Source organism: Danio rerio, chromosome 8, assembly GCF_049306965.1.
Source record: "Danio rerio strain Tuebingen ecotype United States chromosome 8, GRCz12tu, whole genome shotgun sequence".
Taxonomy (NCBI): Eukaryota; Metazoa; Chordata; class Actinopteri; order Cypriniformes; family Danionidae; genus Danio; species Danio rerio.
This window is the reverse complement of record NC_133183.1, coordinates 58,286,783-58,307,420: the sequence shown is the minus strand read 5'-3', so window position 1 is coordinate 58,307,420 and position 20,638 is coordinate 58,286,783. Positions and strand designations below refer to the sequence as shown.

The 20,638-nt window shown below is 36.3% G+C and overlaps 1 protein-coding gene across 49 annotated transcripts in view; it reads right to left on the bottom strand.

Moving 5' to 3' along the window:
* Positions 1 to 285: 285 nt before the first annotated feature.
* The window catches only part of prdm16 (PR domain containing 16), a 476,324-nt gene continuing 455,971 nt past the window's right edge, over positions 286 to 20,638 (bottom strand). For 28 of the 49 annotated variants that reach the window (XM_021478494.3, XM_073911169.1, XM_073911175.1 and 25 more), the window contains one exon: positions 286 to 6,570. In XM_021478494.3, the coding sequence (XP_021334169.1) occupies positions 6,558 to 6,570 (13 nt within the window). In that variant the 3' untranslated portion in view covers positions 286 to 6,557. Of the gene's footprint in view, positions 6,571 to 10,622; positions 10,795 to 20,638 lie in introns of all 49 variants that reach the window. The other 21 variants (XM_021478491.3, XM_021478492.3, XM_005167301.6 and 18 more) reach the window with 1 other exon arrangement.

The window sequence follows — 20,638 nt, the reverse complement described above, 5'->3', positions numbered from 1 at the left end:
ATCATAATATATTAACATTAGATAATGCTCTGAATATAAAAAAATCGGACAATGAACGACTGTTATCTAACGTAAACAAAGATGAATAAATACTGTAATAAACATATTGTTCTTTGTTGGTACATGTTAGTAAACTAACAAAATGCAACTGTATTGTAAAGCTCTGTTGCAATCGGAAATGGTTTGAGTTACCTCAACTTTTTGGGTTTTACAGTGTATGACCATAACACAAGCCAGTTGAGTGCAATGATTCAGTGGGAATCCTTAATGAAACAAAATACAGCGTTCATATAAAAAGCACACAGGTTTTTATTGCATATCAATTTCATGTATAAATTCTTCATAGCATTGGAAAGATTACATTTGGTATACATATCTATTCTACAGAATTAACATCAGAATCATGTCTTTTTCCATGAAATTGCTCTAAAGTACATCTTCAGTAATCACAAGCATCAAAAAAAAAAAGAAGAATTTCAGAATTTTCAGTATTATTCTACAATCCTTAAATTTTCCTCATTTATTTCTCTCCCACAAGCATATTGTTCAGTTCAATAACCATCTGCCCATAGTATTTAAGGCAGTAAACAGGACTTAAAAGTCAAACCTACTAACCTAACCACATGTACAATAAGTGCATCTACAAATTCATTGTTTTTTTTTAATTATTTTTTTTTCCTTTTTAATTTAAGATACACATTTCACAAATGGACACCATTATGACCTCTAAAACACAAGTCATGCACAATATCTTTTTAATAAACATAACAGAAGCAATATACAACTCATATCCAAATGAAACAAGCACCATCTATTTTCAAACCCATGAATTTTCAGACACGTCAATGTCTTTTTTTTTAACCATATTTCGAAATACTATACACATTTTTTTTATTTGTTTTTAATAGACAGAAACCACATGATCGATGGTTTTTGAAATGATACGTTTGTTTGCAATGTAACATTGGGCATTTTCATTGTTCATTTTGACCATATTTCATAAAGGATTTTAACAGTGTGGGTCAATTCCTTCACCGACAGCGCTTGCTAAGTACAGTAGTATGTGACATGAATTCTCCATACTCATAATTCCATTACATCTCCAGCAATCCTATGCATCACACAGGCGTTGAGTAAATAATATAGTGAGGAGATACAGTATGAAACAGGGTAAGATTCGTGTTTTTACACGGCGTGTTATCAAGCAGATTCCCTGTGACCGGCCAGTCAAATCCAGCTTGTTTGGTTTGTGTTTGCAGATAATGTTCAAAGCTGTTCTATCAGCGCTTGAATATTATATGCGGGTTTATTATGAAAGCATCTGGTTATAAAAAATGCCTGTATGACCCATGAGTTAAAGTGCTTGTTAAAACCAGCCCTGCTTGAAAAATTCCATTAAAATCGGTACTAAGGTAGAAGTTTAGATGTAAAGGAAAGGATGAACTAGGCAGATGTGTGTGTGTGTGTGTGTGTGCTGATTTTAGTGGTTTATGAGGATCATTTTGTATAATTACATGGTATGATGCAGATATTATAATGATATGGTGGTTTTGTGAGGATGTGTGTAATTCAAAAGTGTTAAAAATCATACTTATTATACGTAATTAAAGACATACTTTGAGTTTTTGTTTTGTTTTTAGTCCAAATATCTAAAAATTCATACACATTTTCAAGACAAGTAAAAATATTGTCTTGTTTTCAGAAATAATAATGAGTTTTTGCATTAAAACAAGCAAAATTATCTTGTTTATGCCTCGAATTTTTAAGTTTTTTGTTTGTTGTTGTTGTTGTTGTTCATAACAGTGTTTCCCAAGCCTATTCCTGAAGGCAAAGCAACAGTACACATTCTTAACCATTCTTAAGCTGAATCAACTCATCAGAACATTAGAAGAGAGCCCAAAACTTGAAATGAATGGTTCAGATAAGGGAGACATCAAAAAATATGTACTGTTGGTGTGCGTTTAGGAATCAGTTTGTGTAATAACCCAGGAGGCACACAACGTCATAAGACGTTAATATTATGTTTGATTTAGGTCGTGACGTCAGGTGACCAAAATTCGATGTCTAGCCAGCGTCTGAGGACAACTTTATTTTGACGTCCAATAACGACGTCAAATGACGTTGATATTTGGTTGATTTTAGGTTGTGTTGAAAAGAAACCAAAATCCAACATCTGATAGATGTCATATTGAGTAAATAATAATGAGTTTTTGCATTAAAACAAGCAAAATTATCTTGTTTATGCCTCGAATTTTTAAGTTTTTTGTTTGTTGTTGTTGTTCATAACAGTGTTTCCCAAGCCTATTCCTGAAGGCACAGCAACAGTACACATTCTTAATCATTCGTAAGCTGAATCAACTCATCAGAACATTTGAAGAGAGCCCAAAACTTGAAATGAATGGTTCAGATAAGGGAGACATCAAAAAATATGTACTGCTGGTGTGCCTTTAGGATGCTTCTTGATTTACGAATTTTGAGATATTTGGATTTAAAACGAGACAATAATAATAATAATTTAAAAAATCATTTATTTCCTGCAGTTTTACTTTGTACTTATTAGGGTTGAGGTTAGGGTTAGGATAAGGCCATTTCATTTTTATAGTCGTTTTTACAGTGTAAAATACATTACGCCAATGGGGAGTCCTTATAAACCACCAAAACCAGTGTGTGTGTGTGTGTTTTAAGTGCTGAATTCAGATAATGACGAGTCTTTAAAATCCTAAAAGAAGCAAGAAGAGTAAAGCAAAGGTACGGATTCCTGACATTCAATCAAGAAAAGGTAACTTACATATTAAATCTACTCTACACATTCATGATATGCATTCAGCTTTACGATTCATTCGCTGGCTTCACAGTTCAGAGCTGAAGAAGGACTCACGTGTGTATTTGGACATCTTTCAGAAATCTCTTGTTAACGTTAAGCATCGCCGCTCTACATTTGATCACAAGCCACTATAAAAAGCAATTAGTTACTTAAAAATGAGAGTAAACATGTCTGTGGCAAGCTTGCTTTACTTAAAGTGAGTAACACTTTTATAAGTTGGAAGTGTTAAGTTCATTTGTGTAATAACCCAGCAGGCACACAACGTCATAAGACGTTAATATTAGGTTTGATTTAGGTCGTGACGTCAGGTGACCAAAATTCGATGTCTAGCCAGCGTCTGAGGACAACTTTATTTTGACGTCCAATAACGACGTCAAATGACGTTGATATTTGGTTGATTTTAGGTTGTGTTGAAAAGAAACCAAAATCCAACATCTGATAGATGTCATATTGGTAACGTCCACACAACGTCAAGCTGTAACATCATTAGACGTTTTGTTGTTTTTAGGTTGTGTTGGAAAGTAACTAAAATTCAATGTCGAGGCAACATCTTAAACTAATGTCATAATGATGTCAAATACTGACATTTATTCATCAGGTATGGCAACCAAAACCCAACGTCTGATAGACGTCATAGTGGTAACGTCCACACAACATCAATCTGTAACATTATTAGACATTGATTTGTGTTGTTTTTAGGTTGCATTGGAAAGTAACCAAAATTCAACATCTGTCCGACTTTGGACATTGAAGTTGGGTTCTGAACTCAAACCGATTTTCATTTACAAACAAAATGCAACCATAATGTTGGGGTACCGTATCAATCTCCGTCACGTTGACATCCTGTCCACACAACATCATAAGACGTTAATATTATGTTAGATTTAGGTTGTGACGTCAGGTGACTGAATATAAATGTCTAGCCAGTGTCTAAGGACATTGTTATTTTGACGTCCAATAACAATGTCAAGTGCCGTTGATATTTGGTTGATTTTAGGTTGTGTTGGAAAGAAACCAAAATCCATAATTGAGCCAACATCTTTAACCAGCGTCATATTGACGTCAAATACTGACATTTATTCGTCAGGTATGGCAACCAAAATCCAACGTCTGACAGACGTCATAGTAGTAACGTCCAAACAATGTCAAGCTGTAACATCATTAGACATTGATATTTGGTTGATTTTAGGTTGTGTTGAAAAGAAACCAAAATCTAAAATTGAGCCAACATCTTTAACCAACGTCATATTGACGTCAAATACTGACAATTATTAGTCAGGTATGGCAACCAAAATCCAATGTCTGATAGACGTCATGGTAACGTCCACTTAACGTCAAGCTGTAACATCATTTGATGTTGATTTTTGTTGTTTTTAGGTTGTGTTGGAAACCAACCAAAATCCAACATCTGTCGGACTTTGGATATTGACGTTGGATTCTGAACTCAAACCGATTTCATTTTCAAACAAAATGCAACATCCCATGATGTTGGGGTACAACGTCAATCTCCGTCACAGCAGGCACACAACATCATAAGACATTAATATTATGTTAGATTTAGGTTGTGACGTCAGATGACTGAAATTCAATGTCTAGCCAATGTCTAAGGACAACGTTATTTTGATGTCCAATAACGAAGTCAAATGACGTTAATATTTGGTTGATTTTAGGTTATGTTGGTAAAAAAAACAAGATCCAAAATTGAGCCAACATCTTAAACCAACATCATACTTATGTCAAATACTGACATTTATTCGTCAGGTGTGGCAACCAAAATACAACGTCTGATAGACGTCATAGTGGTAACGTCCACACAACGTCAAGCTGTAACATCATTAAACGTTGATATTTGGATGTTTTTAGGTTGCGTTGGAAAGAAATTATAATGTTACATCTGTCCGACTTTATACACTGACGTCGACTGGACATTGGATTCTGATGTCAAACCGATTTTCATTTTCAAACAAAATGCAACGTCCTACAACGTTGAAGTACAGCATCAATCTTACATCACGTTAACATCCTGTGCCCTCATGGGAATTTTAAGGCAACAGTTTACTCACTTTTTTTAAAGTAAAGTCAACTAATTTCTTCTTACATTTGCATTACAAAAGCAACATCAAGCATTCGAATAGTTGAGAGTTTGATATGTTATTTAGGACGAGGTGATGAATCTTCGAATGAGATTTAGAAAACAAATGTGATTTCAAGACTCTGCAAAGAGTGATCAATCATGTAAAAATATCAACATATAATGCCCATCTATTTGAGTCACCTGATAGTTTAAGATTTTGTATGTATGTATTTATTTGAATCACGCAGTGCCTACGTTTCTAAATGGTTGAACAGACGCATCATAAACCAGACTTCACCATTTATGTGCTCAAAAACAAAACACATTCTTCTGTAATTCAGATTTTGGCAACTTTCTCCAGGAGGAAGAGTTTGAACAATTCTGAATTTTTTTGCTCCGTGATGTTGCAGTAATTTCAATCCTTCAAAAGAGTGGGTAACACATGTTTTTTTCTTCATTTTTTTTCATTAATCAAAAAAAGGAATCAAAATAAATAAAAGACAAACACTCATTAATGTAAGTAGCAACAACAGAGGAAACCAAACAAAAGGAAGAAACTACCAACAGTGGAGGCGACCACTCGGAAAAAACGAAATGATTGTCAAAGAAAAAGGGGGTTATTTGGCACACAACACTCTCTGCTACCGACTGTTAACTTAGTTTGTACATCATACAACAATATCGTACAAATTTGGTCCTTCACTAAAGATTTATATTAACATTTAAGCACAGATGTGCTCAAAAAGGAAACAATACTGCTTACCAAAAAACAAAATATTACTGAATCCAACAAGAAGAAGAAGAAGACAAAAAGATTTTCCAATTGCCCCACTTGGAGAATAATTTAACTCTTCAAAACAAACGTTTCCGTTGGGACTAAAGGCCTGTATACAGCTAAAATACTTAATACCATAACAACAATAATTACAATGATGCTATACACATGAAACAACCGTGCTGCGTGATTTCTCCTATGTAGATTCAGATAGGGACGAAACCGAACTAAATCCAGCATAAACGTTTGCGAACTGCAGGGCGGAATAGTTAGCATGCTAGCTGTGGGATAAACGTACAGTAAGTGCCAATGCTGATCTACTGTAAGACTTCGGTTGGGAGTTAGCGTAAAGGAAACCCTAGTAATAAAATCAACTCGAGAATGGAATGCGCTTAAGTTGAACAAACACATCAGTCCACTCACATCTTCTCTGAGAGCGTTACGAAAACGAAACAAAAAGAGAGCAGTCTGTGAAATGCATATCATTGAAAATGAGGTGGTTTTTGGAGATGCGTTGGAGCTCTCTTGATGTAGCGAGAGAACATCACTACAGTGGGTAAAGCTGCAGACGGATAGATGCTGTATGGCTGGGACTGGACGATTTCGTGTTATGAAACTCTCCCGATTGATTGGTTCCTGTGTCTGTCGCACTCAACAGTACGTTCTCCTCCGTTCGCGCATAGTGGTGAATCGTCTCTTTTTTGACGCATCTTCGTGTTGGTCTGTAACTCCTCCTCCTTCTTCTCCCTCCGTGCCGTGTTCTCAGATGTTGTTGAGGGGGTGAAAGGAGCTCGCCTCCGACGGCCCTCCTCCCATGTTGAGCCAGGCGTCCAAGGAGTTCTGGGAGGATGAATGCAGATTGGTGTTCTCGGATAAAGAGAGCATCATTGCATAAGCCTGAGTGGAGAAGATGAGAGCAGTTCCAGCATTATGCATGTGACATTGAATTGCCAGAGAAAGTATACATTAAGATTATATTGAAACATCTGTTAATATTTTCCAAAACAACTAGCCAGAGAGTTATGGGATCAGAAAAATATCAATCTGTAAACTTTTTTTTTTTTAGATTTGAAATGAGGAAAATAAGCATGCATTATGGATGTGACCAAAAAAGTCTGCGAGTTTACAGTCTACAACATACTTCGTCGAAATTTTGAGAATTAAACCGCACAACCCAAAAGAAATAACGCTAATCAATAACAAATAACAAATATGATTGATTTTATAAGATTTTTGCATTTATGAGGGAAAAGCTTGGTTATGTATGTGACATCTCTCCATTATGGATGTAAAAAAAAGTGAAACTTCCACTTCTGTGGCTTTGGTCAATCAAATAGAATAGTTTGAAAACACTGACAGAGACATTTTTGAAAGTACTGTAAGTATTTTTAAAGTTCTGTAAAATACTTGCTTACACTCAAAATGTAGAAACGGTTTCGCTGTTTTGATGAAAACTTAATTTTTTTTGATGGGGAAATTTACATTTGGATGGAATAACTCATGAGAAAAGTACCAAAACATCATATTTGTGCATTTAAAGCCTGATCTCGAAAAGAAACGTGACTTTTTATGGTCAGAAAAGTCACTAATTTGCACAATTTAATTGTTACAAAAACATATATATATTTCTATATATATATATATATATATATATATATATATATATATATATATATATATATACATACTTTTTCCACATTTTCTTGTTACAGCCTTAATCCAAAATGGATTAAATAAATTTATTTCCTCAAAATTCTACACACAATACCCCATAAAGACAATGTGAAAAAAAGATTACAGCCATTTTCAGATCTCTCCAGAGATGTTCTATAGGATTTAGGTCTGGGCTCTGGCTGGGCCACTCAAGAACATTCACTAAGTTGTTCTAAAGGCACTCCATTGATATTTTGGCGGTGTGCTTTGGGTCATTGTCCTGCTGGAGGATTAACCGTCGCCCCTGTCTCCCACTCTGAAGCATACCCACAGCATGATGCTGCCACCATCACGCTTCACTGTAGGGATGGTATTAGCCTGGTGATGAGCGGTGCCTGGTTTTCTCCAAATAGAATGCCTGGCATTTACTCCAAAGAGTTAAATTTTAGTCTCATCAGACCAGAGAATTTTGTTTATAATCAAATTATGGTCTGAGAGTCTTTCAGATGCCTTTTGGCAAATTCCAGGTGGGGAGTGCCTTCCGTCTGGCCACTCTACCATACAGGCCTGATTATTGGATTGCTGCGCAGATGGTTGTCCTTCTGTAAGGTTCTCCTCTCTCCACAAAGGAACACTGGAGCTCAGACAGAGTAACCATCAGGTTATTGATGAACTCCCTGACTAAGGCCCTTCTCCCCTGATCACTCAGCTTAGAAGCCGGCCAGCTCTAGGAAGAGTCCTGGTAATTCCAAACATCTTCCACTTACGGATGATGGAGGCCGCTGTGCTTACTGGAACTTTCAGAGCAGCAGAAATTTTTCTGTAACCTTCCCCAGCCTTGTGCCTGAAGACAATCCTGTCTCGGAGGTCTACTTACAATGCCTTTGTCTTCATGCTTGGTTTGTGCATTGACATGCACTGTTAACCCTGGGACCTTTTATAGACAGGTGTATGCCTTTTCAAATTATGTCCAATCAACTGAATTTACCACAGGTGAACTCCATTTAAGCTGCTGCAAAATCTCAAGAATGATCAGTGGAAACAGAATATACCTGAGCTCAATTTAGAGCTTCATGGCAAAGGCTGTGAATACTGATGTACATGTGATTTTCAGGTTTTTTATTTTTAATAAATTTGCAAGAATTTCAAAAAATCTTTTTTACCATTATCATTATGTGGTATTGTGTGTAGAATTATGTGTGGCAATAAATTAATTTAATCCATTTTGCAATAAGGCTGTAACATAAAAAATTGTGTAAAAGGTGAAGCGCTATGAATACTTTCCGGATGCACTGTTTTGACGTCTATGGTCTGTGTTGCATTCATATTTCAGCTTTCTTGGTCCATTTGATTGGTTCACACAAAGGTTTGGATTGAATTTAAATAAAACCAAACCTGCCAAGTGTAAACACACCCTACTGATATAATGTCACTTTAATTTAAATCATGTAATAAAGGTATGGAGTTTAAACACTCCACGCTTCCTGTGGATTGGCAATATTAAAACAAAACCATTGGCTGGAGTCACACACAAACGACACGTAACAACTTCACATGAAATGTCGAGACCAGAGGACAATCTAAAGATTGATATACAAGGAAATGACACAGAAAGCTTAGAGTGTTAGTCATGTTAATGTAATTCAACTTAATTTTTTTTACCAATGCTGGACACTGAAAATATTCAATACTCAGAAATTAAAATAAAAAATGACAATGATTAGCTACCGCAAAAGTTGTGTGTTGTACAGTTGAAGACAAAATTATGATTTTTATGTTGTCCTATATGTTTTCAAATATTTCCCAAGTGATGTTTAACAAAGCAAGGAAACTGAACGTTTTTTCTTAATATATAAATTTTTTTCTTCTGGAAATAAAAATATTTCTTTTATTTTGGCTGGAATAAAAAAAGGTTAATATTATTAATATTATTTTTTAAATTTATTTTTCCCCTATTGTCTAAATAACAAACCACTGTCGTTCCAATACTTGCTTAGTTAACCTAATCAACCTAGTTGATTTATTCAATTGCACTTTAAGCTTAATATTAGTATTGAGTACTTGCAAGATATCTAGTTGAATATTGTGTGCTATCATCATGGAAAAGACAAAAGAAATCAGTTATTAAAGCGAATATCTAAAAAATAGAAATCTCTCAGTTAAAAATAACTTGCCAAATATATATATATATATATATATATATATATATATATATATATATATATATATATATATATATATATATATATTAAAAACATACACATTTCAAAGGAGGGCTAATAATCTTGTTTTCAACTGTATAGTTTTGCTGCATTTGTTTTTGCAGGAATTCCCAACCTTATAAGTTGACCCTTTATTTTATAGTAAATTACAAATGTGTGTGCACTTAAGTAAATTACTTGTGTGTAAATAGTAATTTACAAGTGTGTGTACACTCAAAAAAAATCACATTTGCTCTTTCCAGCTGGCACAGGACGTCAACATGATGTCAGACCCCAAAGTTGTGGGATGTTGTTTGGAAATGAAAATCAGGTTGTCGTCAGAACCTAACATAAGGCCCATATCAATGTCCAACCTAAAATCAACCAAATATCAACGTCTAATGATGTTACAGCTTGACGTTGTGTGGACATTACCACTATGGCTTCTATAACAAATTGGATTTTGGTTGCCATACCTGACGAATAAATGTCAGTATTTGACGTCAATATGTCTTTGGTTTAAGATGTTTGCTCAACGTTGGATTTTGGTCACTTTCCAACACAACCTAAAATCAACCAAATATCAATGTTATTTAATATCATTATTGGACGACAAAATGACGTTGTCCTCAGACGCTGACTATACAGTACATTGAATTTTGGTCATCTGACGTCACAACCTAAATCTAATCTAATTGTAATGTCTTATGACGTTGTGTGCCTGTTGCGCTTGTTTAAATTAATTTAAATGACCTGAATCAACACAATTCTTGAGCTTTTTTGGGAGACAACTTTCATGTTCAATCCACTTAAATTTGTATAAACTAATAAGTTAGCTTAATTCCTTCATGTTGTCCCAACACAAACTTTGTGTGGAACCCAGCATTTTTTTGACCATGTATATTAACATTATACGCATTTACCATAATATATTATATATCATATTTATTTGACTCCTATTGTCGTCGTTACAACAAACCCTGGCTGGGAAATCCTGAAAAATGTTGTAAAAGCAAAACTAAAATGAACTCAGTCCATATTCATGTATAACTCTCTGTCCTTCTCTCGTGCTCTGGAGCAGGTACGGTCACATACCTGGGTTTTAGCCTGCCTGAAAAGTGTTTCTTTCAGCGCCTCCGACTCTACCGAGGGGCTAAAAATGTCTTTAATGTCATAGGGCTCCTCGGCGGCCTTATGGAATTCCATGCCTTTTGGGAAACCAGGCAGAGGTTCCAGATCTAACAGGCCTGCATCCTCCTCAATACACCTGTACCGGGAAGGGGAGGGGGGAGGCCAGGGGTTTTAAAGAGAGGGGACCCTCGGTTAGATCTAAATACTCCCAACTGAATGCATTGGAGGAGCATGCGGTGGCAGAGATGGTGACGGGACATCAAAAAATAAATCAAACTAGCAGATGAAAAGCACACGACAAATGGTTTCAATGTGTATCTCTCTGTCCATGCAGAGTTACAGTAAGTCTCCCTTTCTGTCGTTTCACATAAAGGATGGATCTGTGAAGCATTTAGATGCCGATGGCAGGGATGGGATGAAAACAGTGATGGAGTGAATGAAAACGTAACAGAACTGACTGGATGCTCTACAGAATTGCAAGACAGTGGTAAACTTTTTTTTGTCTCTTCCTTTTTTTAAGCAGGCACACATACAGTACCGACAGATGACTTTAGCTGATTAGTTAGTGTTAGTTGGTAGTGAGTGAACTGACAGACAATGAGGCATCACGGGGGCAAACAAGATGGGAATCAACAACATACAGTACAAGCCATTCAACAATATTTACAAGTTATTTTTATGTTCTTCTGTAGCCTGATAATGATGCTCGACTAAATATCCTGCATACTGTACTGTTCTCAGTTTTCCGATGTTCTCAAACGAACACTCAACCAAAACTCAAACCTTTCTGCTTACTAAAAGTGCAGTTTGATAAGATTTCATGAGTCACATTCTTCACTGTTGTTAAACAGTATGTGTTTGGGTGGAATAAAGATGAATTCATTAACTTATGTAAGATTTAATTTTGGAGTTTGTGCTTTTTTTATTGAGAAATGCTCGTGAGCTAGAACTTGAGACACCCTAAGCGCAATGGCAATATGTTTGCATACATTTAATTCTAAATGAATTATTGCAATGTTAATTATTATAGTATTTTTGGTGCCCAATTAGTAAACATTGATATATATATATATATATATATATATATATATATATATATATACACACACACACACACACACACACACACACACACAAAACACACACACACACACACACACACACACACACACACACACACACACACACATACATATATATATACAGTTGAAGTCAGAATTATTAGCCCTCCTGAATTATTAGACCACTTATTTATTTTTTCCTCAATTTCTGTTTAATGGGGAGATTTTTTTTTAACCCATTTCTAAACATAATAGTTTTAAGAACTCTAATAAGTAATTTCTTTTATCTTTACCATCATGACAGTAAATAATATTTGACTATATATTTTTCAAGACACTTCTATACAGCTTAAAGTGACATTTAAAGGTTTAACTGGGTTAATTAGGGTAACTAGGCAGGTTAGGGTAATTAGGCAAGTTATTGTATAACAGTGGTTTGTTTTGTAGAATATCAAGAAAAAATATAGCTTAAAGGGGCTAATAATTTTGTTCCTAAAATGGTGTTTTAAAAAAAATAACTACTTTTATTAAACAAATTTAAACAAATAAGACTTTCACCAGAAGAAAAAATATTATCAGACATAGTGTAAAATTTCCTTACTCTGTTAAGCATCATTTGAAAAATATTTAAAAAGGAAGAAAAAAATTTGAATGGGGCTAATAATTCTGACTTCAGCTGTATATACACACACACACACACACACACACACACACACACACACACACACACACACACACACACACACACACACACAGTTGAAGTCAGAATTATTAGCCCCCTTTGATTTTTTCCCCCCCCAAATGATTTTTAACAGAGCAAGGAAATTTTCACAGTATGTCTGATAATATCTTTTTTTCTAAAGAAAGTCCTATTTGTTTTATTTCGAATAAAAGCCATTTTTAATTTTTTAAAAAACATTTTAGGGTCAATTATTAGCCACTTTCAGCTTATTTTTTTCGATAGTCTACAGAACAAACCATCGCAATACAATAACTTGCCTAATTACCCTAACCTGCCTAGTTAACCGAATTAACCTAGTTAAGCCTTTAAATACCACTTTAAGCTGTATAAAAGTGTCTTGAAAAATATCTAGTAAAATATTATTTTCTGTCATCATGACAAAGATAAAATAAATCAGTTATAAGAGATGAGTTATTAAAACTATTATAATTAGAAATATGTTTAAAAAAAATCTTCTCTCCGTTAAAAAGAAATTGGGGAAAAAATAAGTAGTAATTCAGGGGGGCTAATAATTCTGACTTCAACTGTCTGTGTATATATATATATATATATATATATATATATATATATATAWCACACACACACACACACACACACACACACACACACACACACACACACACACACACACACACACACACACACACACACACACACACACACACACACACATACTTGTTTTTCTATACTTGTGAGGACTATGGCAGGACACAGCACTTGTGAAGGCCTGCTATTCTAAAGGGTGTAGAGACAAACAGATGCCATCAGTCACCATTAGATGGCCCCAGAAGACCCAAAATCACTTTAAATGAGGAAAACACTCAAAGGAAAAAATCGAAACACACTCTTGACAAAATGCTGCATTTGTGAGGTACCGCTAATGCTAACTAGCTTAGCACGTGTTGCTGCGTTAGCATAGCCTAGCATGCTAATGGTATGCTAAAGACTATAGTATATTAATCTAGTCTTAAAGGCACTTTGACAAACTTTTCATGATCTACACATTTTACCAGCATAAAACTGTAATCTAATCTGAATGAAAGCTGACGTTTGAGCTCATTTAATGATATGAAATTCCTGTTTTTTATATGAAATTCAGAATGTTTTATTTGTTAATGAGAAGCATTGATTTTATCTTAACCATGATATCCATTTAAAAAGTTTACCTGAGTTCTTAACATTTAATGTACATTTCACATATATATAATTAGGCCTGTTAGTTTTAAACAAGTTATACAGTTCCCTCTCTATCTGTGGCCTATTTATACATAACCTTCAGTTTTCAATATGGAATTAAATACAATTAAGAAACATTTATGACTATTTATGAACTTATTCTGACCAGAATGTTCAGAAGCACAGCACTTCTCTCAAGCATTTTTATAGTAATAAATAATTATTCAGGCACCAGATGTGTGTGTATATATATATATATATATATATATATATATAAAGTACATTTTTACTTATAAAAATGACATGGTCTGACCTTTAAGCTTGTCCTCCTCAAACAAATCCCAATTCAATCCATGATCACTGTCAGCTTCTCCTCAAATGATGTCACTTCCTCTGAATCACAGCCTTAAAGGTGCATTGCTCAAATTTTATTTTCAATTTAATGCACATGTGACAGGACTGACAGAAGCATGGGGACAGCTGTAAAATTATTTTACAAATAATAAATTAAACTAGATATTAAAGTTTGAGGACAAACTTTATGGTGGCTTGAAAAGCCGAATCTCAAAGTTTGAAGTGGTTTTAAAGTGTAAATAGAATGTTAGTATGATTTTAGCTTGAGTTAACATATTACTAGCATGAATTAGCATGTTGGTAGCATGATTCTTACATGAATTAGGATGTTGTTAGCATGATTCTAGCATGAATTAGCATGTTACTAGCATGATTCTAGCATGAATTAGTATGTTGTTAGCGTGATTCTAGCATGAATTAGCATGTTACTAGCATGATTCTAGCATGAATTAGCATGCTACTAGGATAATTCTAGCATGAATTAGCATGTTAGTAGCATGATTCTTACATGAATTAGCATGTTGTTAGCGTGATTCTAGCATGAATTAGCATGTTACTAGCATGATTCTAGCATGAATTAGCATGTTGTTAACATAATTCTAGCATAAATTAGCATGTTACTAGCATGATTCTAGCATGAATTACCATGTTGTTAGCATGATTCTAGCATGAATTAGCATTTTACTAGGCGGTTGCTAGGGTGTTTTAAGTGGTTGCTAGGTGGTTGCTAAGGTGGTGCAAGGCAGTTGCTAAGGTGGTCTGACTAGTTGCTAGGTGGTTGCTAAGGTGTTGCTAGACGGTTGCTAGGGTGTTTTGAGTGGTTGCTAGGTGGTTGCTAAGGTGTTGCTAGGCAGTTGCTAAGGTGTTCTGACTAGTTGCTAAGTGGTTACTAAGGTGTTGCAAGGTGGTCGCTAGGGTATTCTGAGTGGTTGCTAGGTGGTTGCTAATGTGTTGCTAGGCGGTTGCTAGGGTGTTCCGAGTGGTTGCTAAGGTGTTGCTAGGTGGTTGCTAAGGTTTGCTAGGTGGTTGCTAAGGCGTTGCTAGGTGGTTGCTAGGGTGTCCTGAGTGGTTGCTAGGTGGTTGCTAAGGTGTTGCTAGGCGGTTGCTAGGGTGTCCTGAGAGGTTGCTAGGTGGTTGCTAAGGTGTTGCTAGGCGGTTGCTAGGGTGTTCTGAGTGGTTGCTAGGTGGTTGCTAAGGTGTTGCTAGGTGGTTGCTAAGGTGTCCTAAGGGGTTGCTAGGTGGTTGCTAAGGTGTTGCTAGGTGGTTGCTAAGGTGTTGCTAGGCGGTTGCTAGGGTGTCCTAACTGGTTGCTAGGTGGTTGCTAAGGTGTTGCTAGGTGGTTGCTAAGGTGTCCTAAGTGGTTGCTAGATGGTTGCTAGGGTGTTCTGAGTGGTTGCTAAGGCGTTGCTAGGTGGTTGCTAGGGTGTGCTGAGTGGTTGCTAGGTGGTTGCTAAGGCGTTGCTAGGCAGTTGCTAGGGTGTTGTGAGTGGTTGCTAGGTGGTTGCTAAGGTGTTGCTAGGCGGTTGCTAAGGTGTCCCAAGTGGTTGCTAGGTGGTTGCTAAGGTGTTGCTAGGTGGTTGCTAAGGTATTCTGAGTGGTTGCTAAGGCGTTGCTAGGCGGTTGCTAGGGTGTCCTGAGTGGTCGCTAGGCCCTTACTAAGGCATTACTAGGCCGTTGCTAGGTGGTTGCTAGGCGGTTGCTAGGGTAATTTGGGTGGTTGCTAGGCAGTTGCTAGGGTACCCTAGTTGGTTACTAGGCAAGCCTCACATACATGCTTGACAAAACATTTATACTTAGTAAGCATTTCTAGCAAGTTACAGTACTTGGCTAGTCAATATTAGCATGTAGCTAGTCACTGCTAGCATGTGTAGCATATATGAAGTTCCGTTTGCTAGCATGAGTCAAACGAGCCAATCTCCAAGTCTCTACGATGTTCTGATGCTGAGATATAGCTGTTGATGAATAGTTGCTAGGGTACTCTGTTTTGTTGCTATGGGCGAGGTTACAGAGTGAACTTGAATGTGGTTGGTTGTCTTAGTCAAATGAACCAAGCCCCATGTCTCTATGACACTGCTATGCAAAGATATGCATCTTGGCCTATTTTAATGGAAGTCTATGGAATCAATTTGGGGGCGTGGCTTGTGAGCTTTATTATCATATTGAGATGCTCATTGGTTGTCTGAGTCAGATGAGCCATCCCCCAAGTCATTAGGACACTGCTATGCAAAGATATGCATGTAGACCAGTTATTAACATGAGTCTAGTATGAATTAGCATGTTACTAGCATGATTCTAGTACAAATTAGCATGTCATTAGCATGTTTCCAGTATGAGTTAGCATGTCATTAGCATGATTAGCATATGAGTAGCATGTTGCTAGCATGATTGGCATGTCATTAGCATGTTAGAATTATAAGCATTTGATAGCACAGCTAATTACATTCTATAGGACAGTTGCTAGGGTGCAGTATGTGGTAGTTAGGGGTGTGGCTAGAAAGTTAAAAGGCCATCAGTGATTGGCTGCTGGCTAGACTGAGTTAAATGAGCTCAGCCATTAGTCTCTATGACAGTCTGATGCAGAGTTATGAGCTCACAAAGTTTGATCCCATGTTAAGTCAATGAGAGTCTTTTGAATGGAAGTCTACGGGACAGTTGCTAGGGTGCCATAAGTGGTTGCTAGGGAGTGGCTAGTAAGTCTAAAGGTCATCAGTGATTGGCTGCTGACTAGACTGAGTTGAATGGGGCCTGACTCTAGTCTGTAGGACAGTCTGATGCAGAGTTATGAGCTCACAAAGGTTGACTCAATGTTAAGTCAATGGCAGTCTTTTACAATGGAAGTCTATGGGACAGTTGCTAGGGTGCCAAAAGTGGTTGCTAGGGAGTGGCTAGTAAGTTTAAAGGTCATCAGTTATTGGCTGCTGGCTAGACTGAGTTAAATGAGCCCAGTTAGAAGTCTGTAGGACAGTCTGATGCAGAGTTATGAGGTGACAAAGTTTGACCCAATGTTAAGTCAATGGGAATTTTGGGAATTTTCCGGGTCGTTTTTCGGAAAACCGAAAGTCGGATCAGTCGGAAAAGATATAGCAACCCGAGTCAGACCAGTTTGAAGGTTTGACGAAAGTTTGAGGTATGAAGCTTGAAAGGGTTAGGAGGAGATAGACTTTAAAATTAGTCTCAGAAGAAAGAAGAAGAAGAACTAGATTATTAAAGTTCGTCGAGACAAACTTTAGGCTGGCTTGAGAAAGTCTGTTGGAAATAGTTTGTTTAATTTAAACAGTTTTAAAAAGTATGAAACGAAGATAGATAGATAGATAGATAGATAGATAGATAGATAGATAGATAGATAGATAGATAGATGATAGATAGATAGATAGATAGATAGATAGATAGATAGATAGATAGATAGATAGATAGATAGATAGATAGATAAAAGCAGTTTGAAAAAGGATAGATAGATAGATAGTTTTGAGGTCACAAAGTTAGATCTATTGTTAAGTCAATGACAGTCTTTTGCAATAAAAGTCTATGGGACAGTTGTTGCTAGGGTGCAGTATCTGGTAGTTAGGGTGTGGCTAGAAAGTTAAAAGCTCATCAGTGATTGGCAGTTTGGTAGTCTGAGTTAAATGAGCTCAGTCATTAGTCAGTATGACAGTGTGATGCAGAGTTATGAGCTCACAAATTTTGATCCCATGTTAAGTCAATGAGAGTCCTTTGAATGGAAGTCTATGGGACAGTTTCTAGGGTCCAAAAGTGGTTGCTAGGGCGTGGCCAGAAAGTTAAAACCTCATCAGTTATTGGCAGTTAGGTAGTCTGAGTTAAATGAGCCCAGTTAGAAGTCTGTGTGACAGTCTGACGCAGAGTTATAAGGTCACAAAGTTTGGTCCAATGTTAAGTCTATGGGATTTTTCCGACGGTCCCGGGACGTTTTTCGGAAAATCGAAAGTCGGATCAGTCGGAAAAGATATGGCATACCGAGTCAGAATAGTTTGGAGGTCTGGTGTGAGTTTGGGGGTCATAGCTCGAAAGCTCTAGGAGGAGATAGATTTTGAATTTTAGTCTCAGAAGAAGAAGAATAATATATAAAAAAAATAATAAGTTTAAATAGGATTTCAGTAGTCTGGCTTGTTTCTCAAGCCAGCCTAATAATAACTAGATTCTTAAAGTTTGAGAACAAACTTTGAGGCTGGCTTGTGAAAGCCTGACGGTAATAGTTTATTTAAACAGTTTTAAAAAGTATGAAAAGATAGATAGATAGATAGATAGATAGATAGATAGATAGATAGATAGATAGATAGATAGATAGATAGATAGATAGATAGATAGATAGATAGATTAGCATGTTATTAGCATGATTCTAGCGTGAAATAGCATGTTGTTAGCATGATTCTAGCATGAATTACCATGTTACTAGCATGATTTTAGCATGAATTAGAATGTTGTTAGCATGATTCTAGCATGAATTAGCATGTTTTAGCACAATTCCATTATGAATTAGCATGTTACTAGCATGATTTTAGCATGAATTAGCACGATTCTAGCATGAATTAACATGTTGTTAGCATGAGTCTAGCATGAATTAGCATGTTGTTAGCATGATTCTAGCATGAATTAGCATGTTACTAGCATGATTCTAGCATGAATTAGCATGTTGTTAGCATGGTTCTAGCATGAATTAGCATTTGACTAGCATGATTCTAGCATGAATTAGCATGTGACTAGCATGATTCTAGCATGAATTAGCATGTTGTTAGCATGATTCTAGCATGAATTAGCATGTTGTTAGCATGATTCTAGCATGAATTAGCATGTACCTGGCATGATTTTAGCATGAATTAGCACGATTCTAGCATGAATTAGCATGTTGTTAGCATGATTGTAGCATGAATTAGCATGTTGTTAGCATGATTCTAGCATGAATTAGCATTTGACTAGCATGATTCTAGCATGAATTAGCATGTGACTAGCATGATTCTAGCATGAATTAGCATGTTGTTAGCATTATTCTCGCATGAATTAGTATGTTACTAGCATGATTCTAGCATGAATTAGCATGTTGTTAGCATGATTCTAGCATGAATTAGCATGTTACTAGCATGATTCTAGCATGATTTAGCAAGTTGTTAGCATGATTCTAGCATGAATTAGCATGTTGTTAGCATGATGGATAGATAGAAAGATAGAAAGATAGATAGATAGATAGATAGATAGATAGATAGATAGATAGATAGATAGATAGATAGATAGATAGATAGATAGATAGATAGATAGATAGTGTGCGAGCATGAGTCAAACAAGCCAACCCCCGCCTCTCTACGATGTTCTGATGCTGAGATATAGCTGGTGTTATATCGTTGCTAGGTTAGTCTGTTTTGTTGCTATGGAGTTGATTGACAGCTTAGACTGATGATATATCAAAGCTTCTTGCCAGTATGAACAGTTAAAAACAACCCCCATGTCTCTATCACACTGCAGCATGACAATATCAGTCTGAACCTCTTTAATGGCAGTCTATGTGACAGTTGCTAGGACGCAGTATCTGGTTGTTAGGGCGTGGCTAGAAAGTTTAAAGGCCATCAGTGATTGGCTGCTGGCTAAACTGAGTTAAATGAGCTCAGCCATTAGTCTGTAGGACAGTTTGATGCAGAGTTATGAGCTCACAAAGTTTGATCCCATGTAAAGTCAATGAGAGTCTTTTGCAATGGAAGTCTATGGGACGGTTTCTAGGGTCCAAAAGTGGTTGCTAGGGCGTGGCCAGAAAGTTTAAAGGTGATCAGTCATTGGCAGTTTGATAGTCTGAGTTAAATGAGCCCAGTTAGAAGTCTGTGTGACATTCTGATGCGGAGTTATGAGGTCACAAAGTTTGATCCAATGTTACGTCTATGGGATTTTTTCGACGGTCCCGGGACGTTTTTCGGAAAACCGAAAGTCGGATCAGTCGGAAAAGATATAGCAACTCGAGTCAGAATAGTTCGGAGGTCTGACCCGAGTTTGATGGTCATAGCTTGAAAGGCCTAGGACGAGATAGAGTTTAATTTTTAGTCTCAGAAGAAGAATAATAATATTAATAATAATAATAAGTTTAATAGGATAACAGTAGTCTGGCTTGCTACACAAGCCAGCCTAATAAGTTTAAGTGAGATAACAGTATGTTGGCTTTTCAAGCCACCATAATTACTTGTGGAATTTATCATTTCAATAAAGTTTTTATTTTTCTAAATAAGTATTTTGCATAACAAAACTCCTAAAGCTGCAGGTTTAAACTGGGCTGAGGACGAGGACAGTGACAGGCCTTGTACATTTTAGTGCTTTTAATGAACAAAAATCTAAGAAACCAAATGAATGACATATTCCTTTACAGAAAAACCCACAGAAATCGACTATCATGCCATTTTAGACATTTGTTTGGGATGAAATACTTTTTATTTGCTGTATTTACGTTTTTATTTCAGGGATAGATAAAGTAAGTTTCTGGTAGAATGCCCCGTGTATGTATGCATGCATGTATGTTTCTCTCTCTCTCTCTCTCTCTCTCTCTCTCTCTCTCTCTCTCTCTCTCTCTCTCTCTCTATATATATATATATATAGAGAGAGAGAGAGAGAGAGAATAATATATACATTTTAATATATAACTAGTTATTATAAGATAC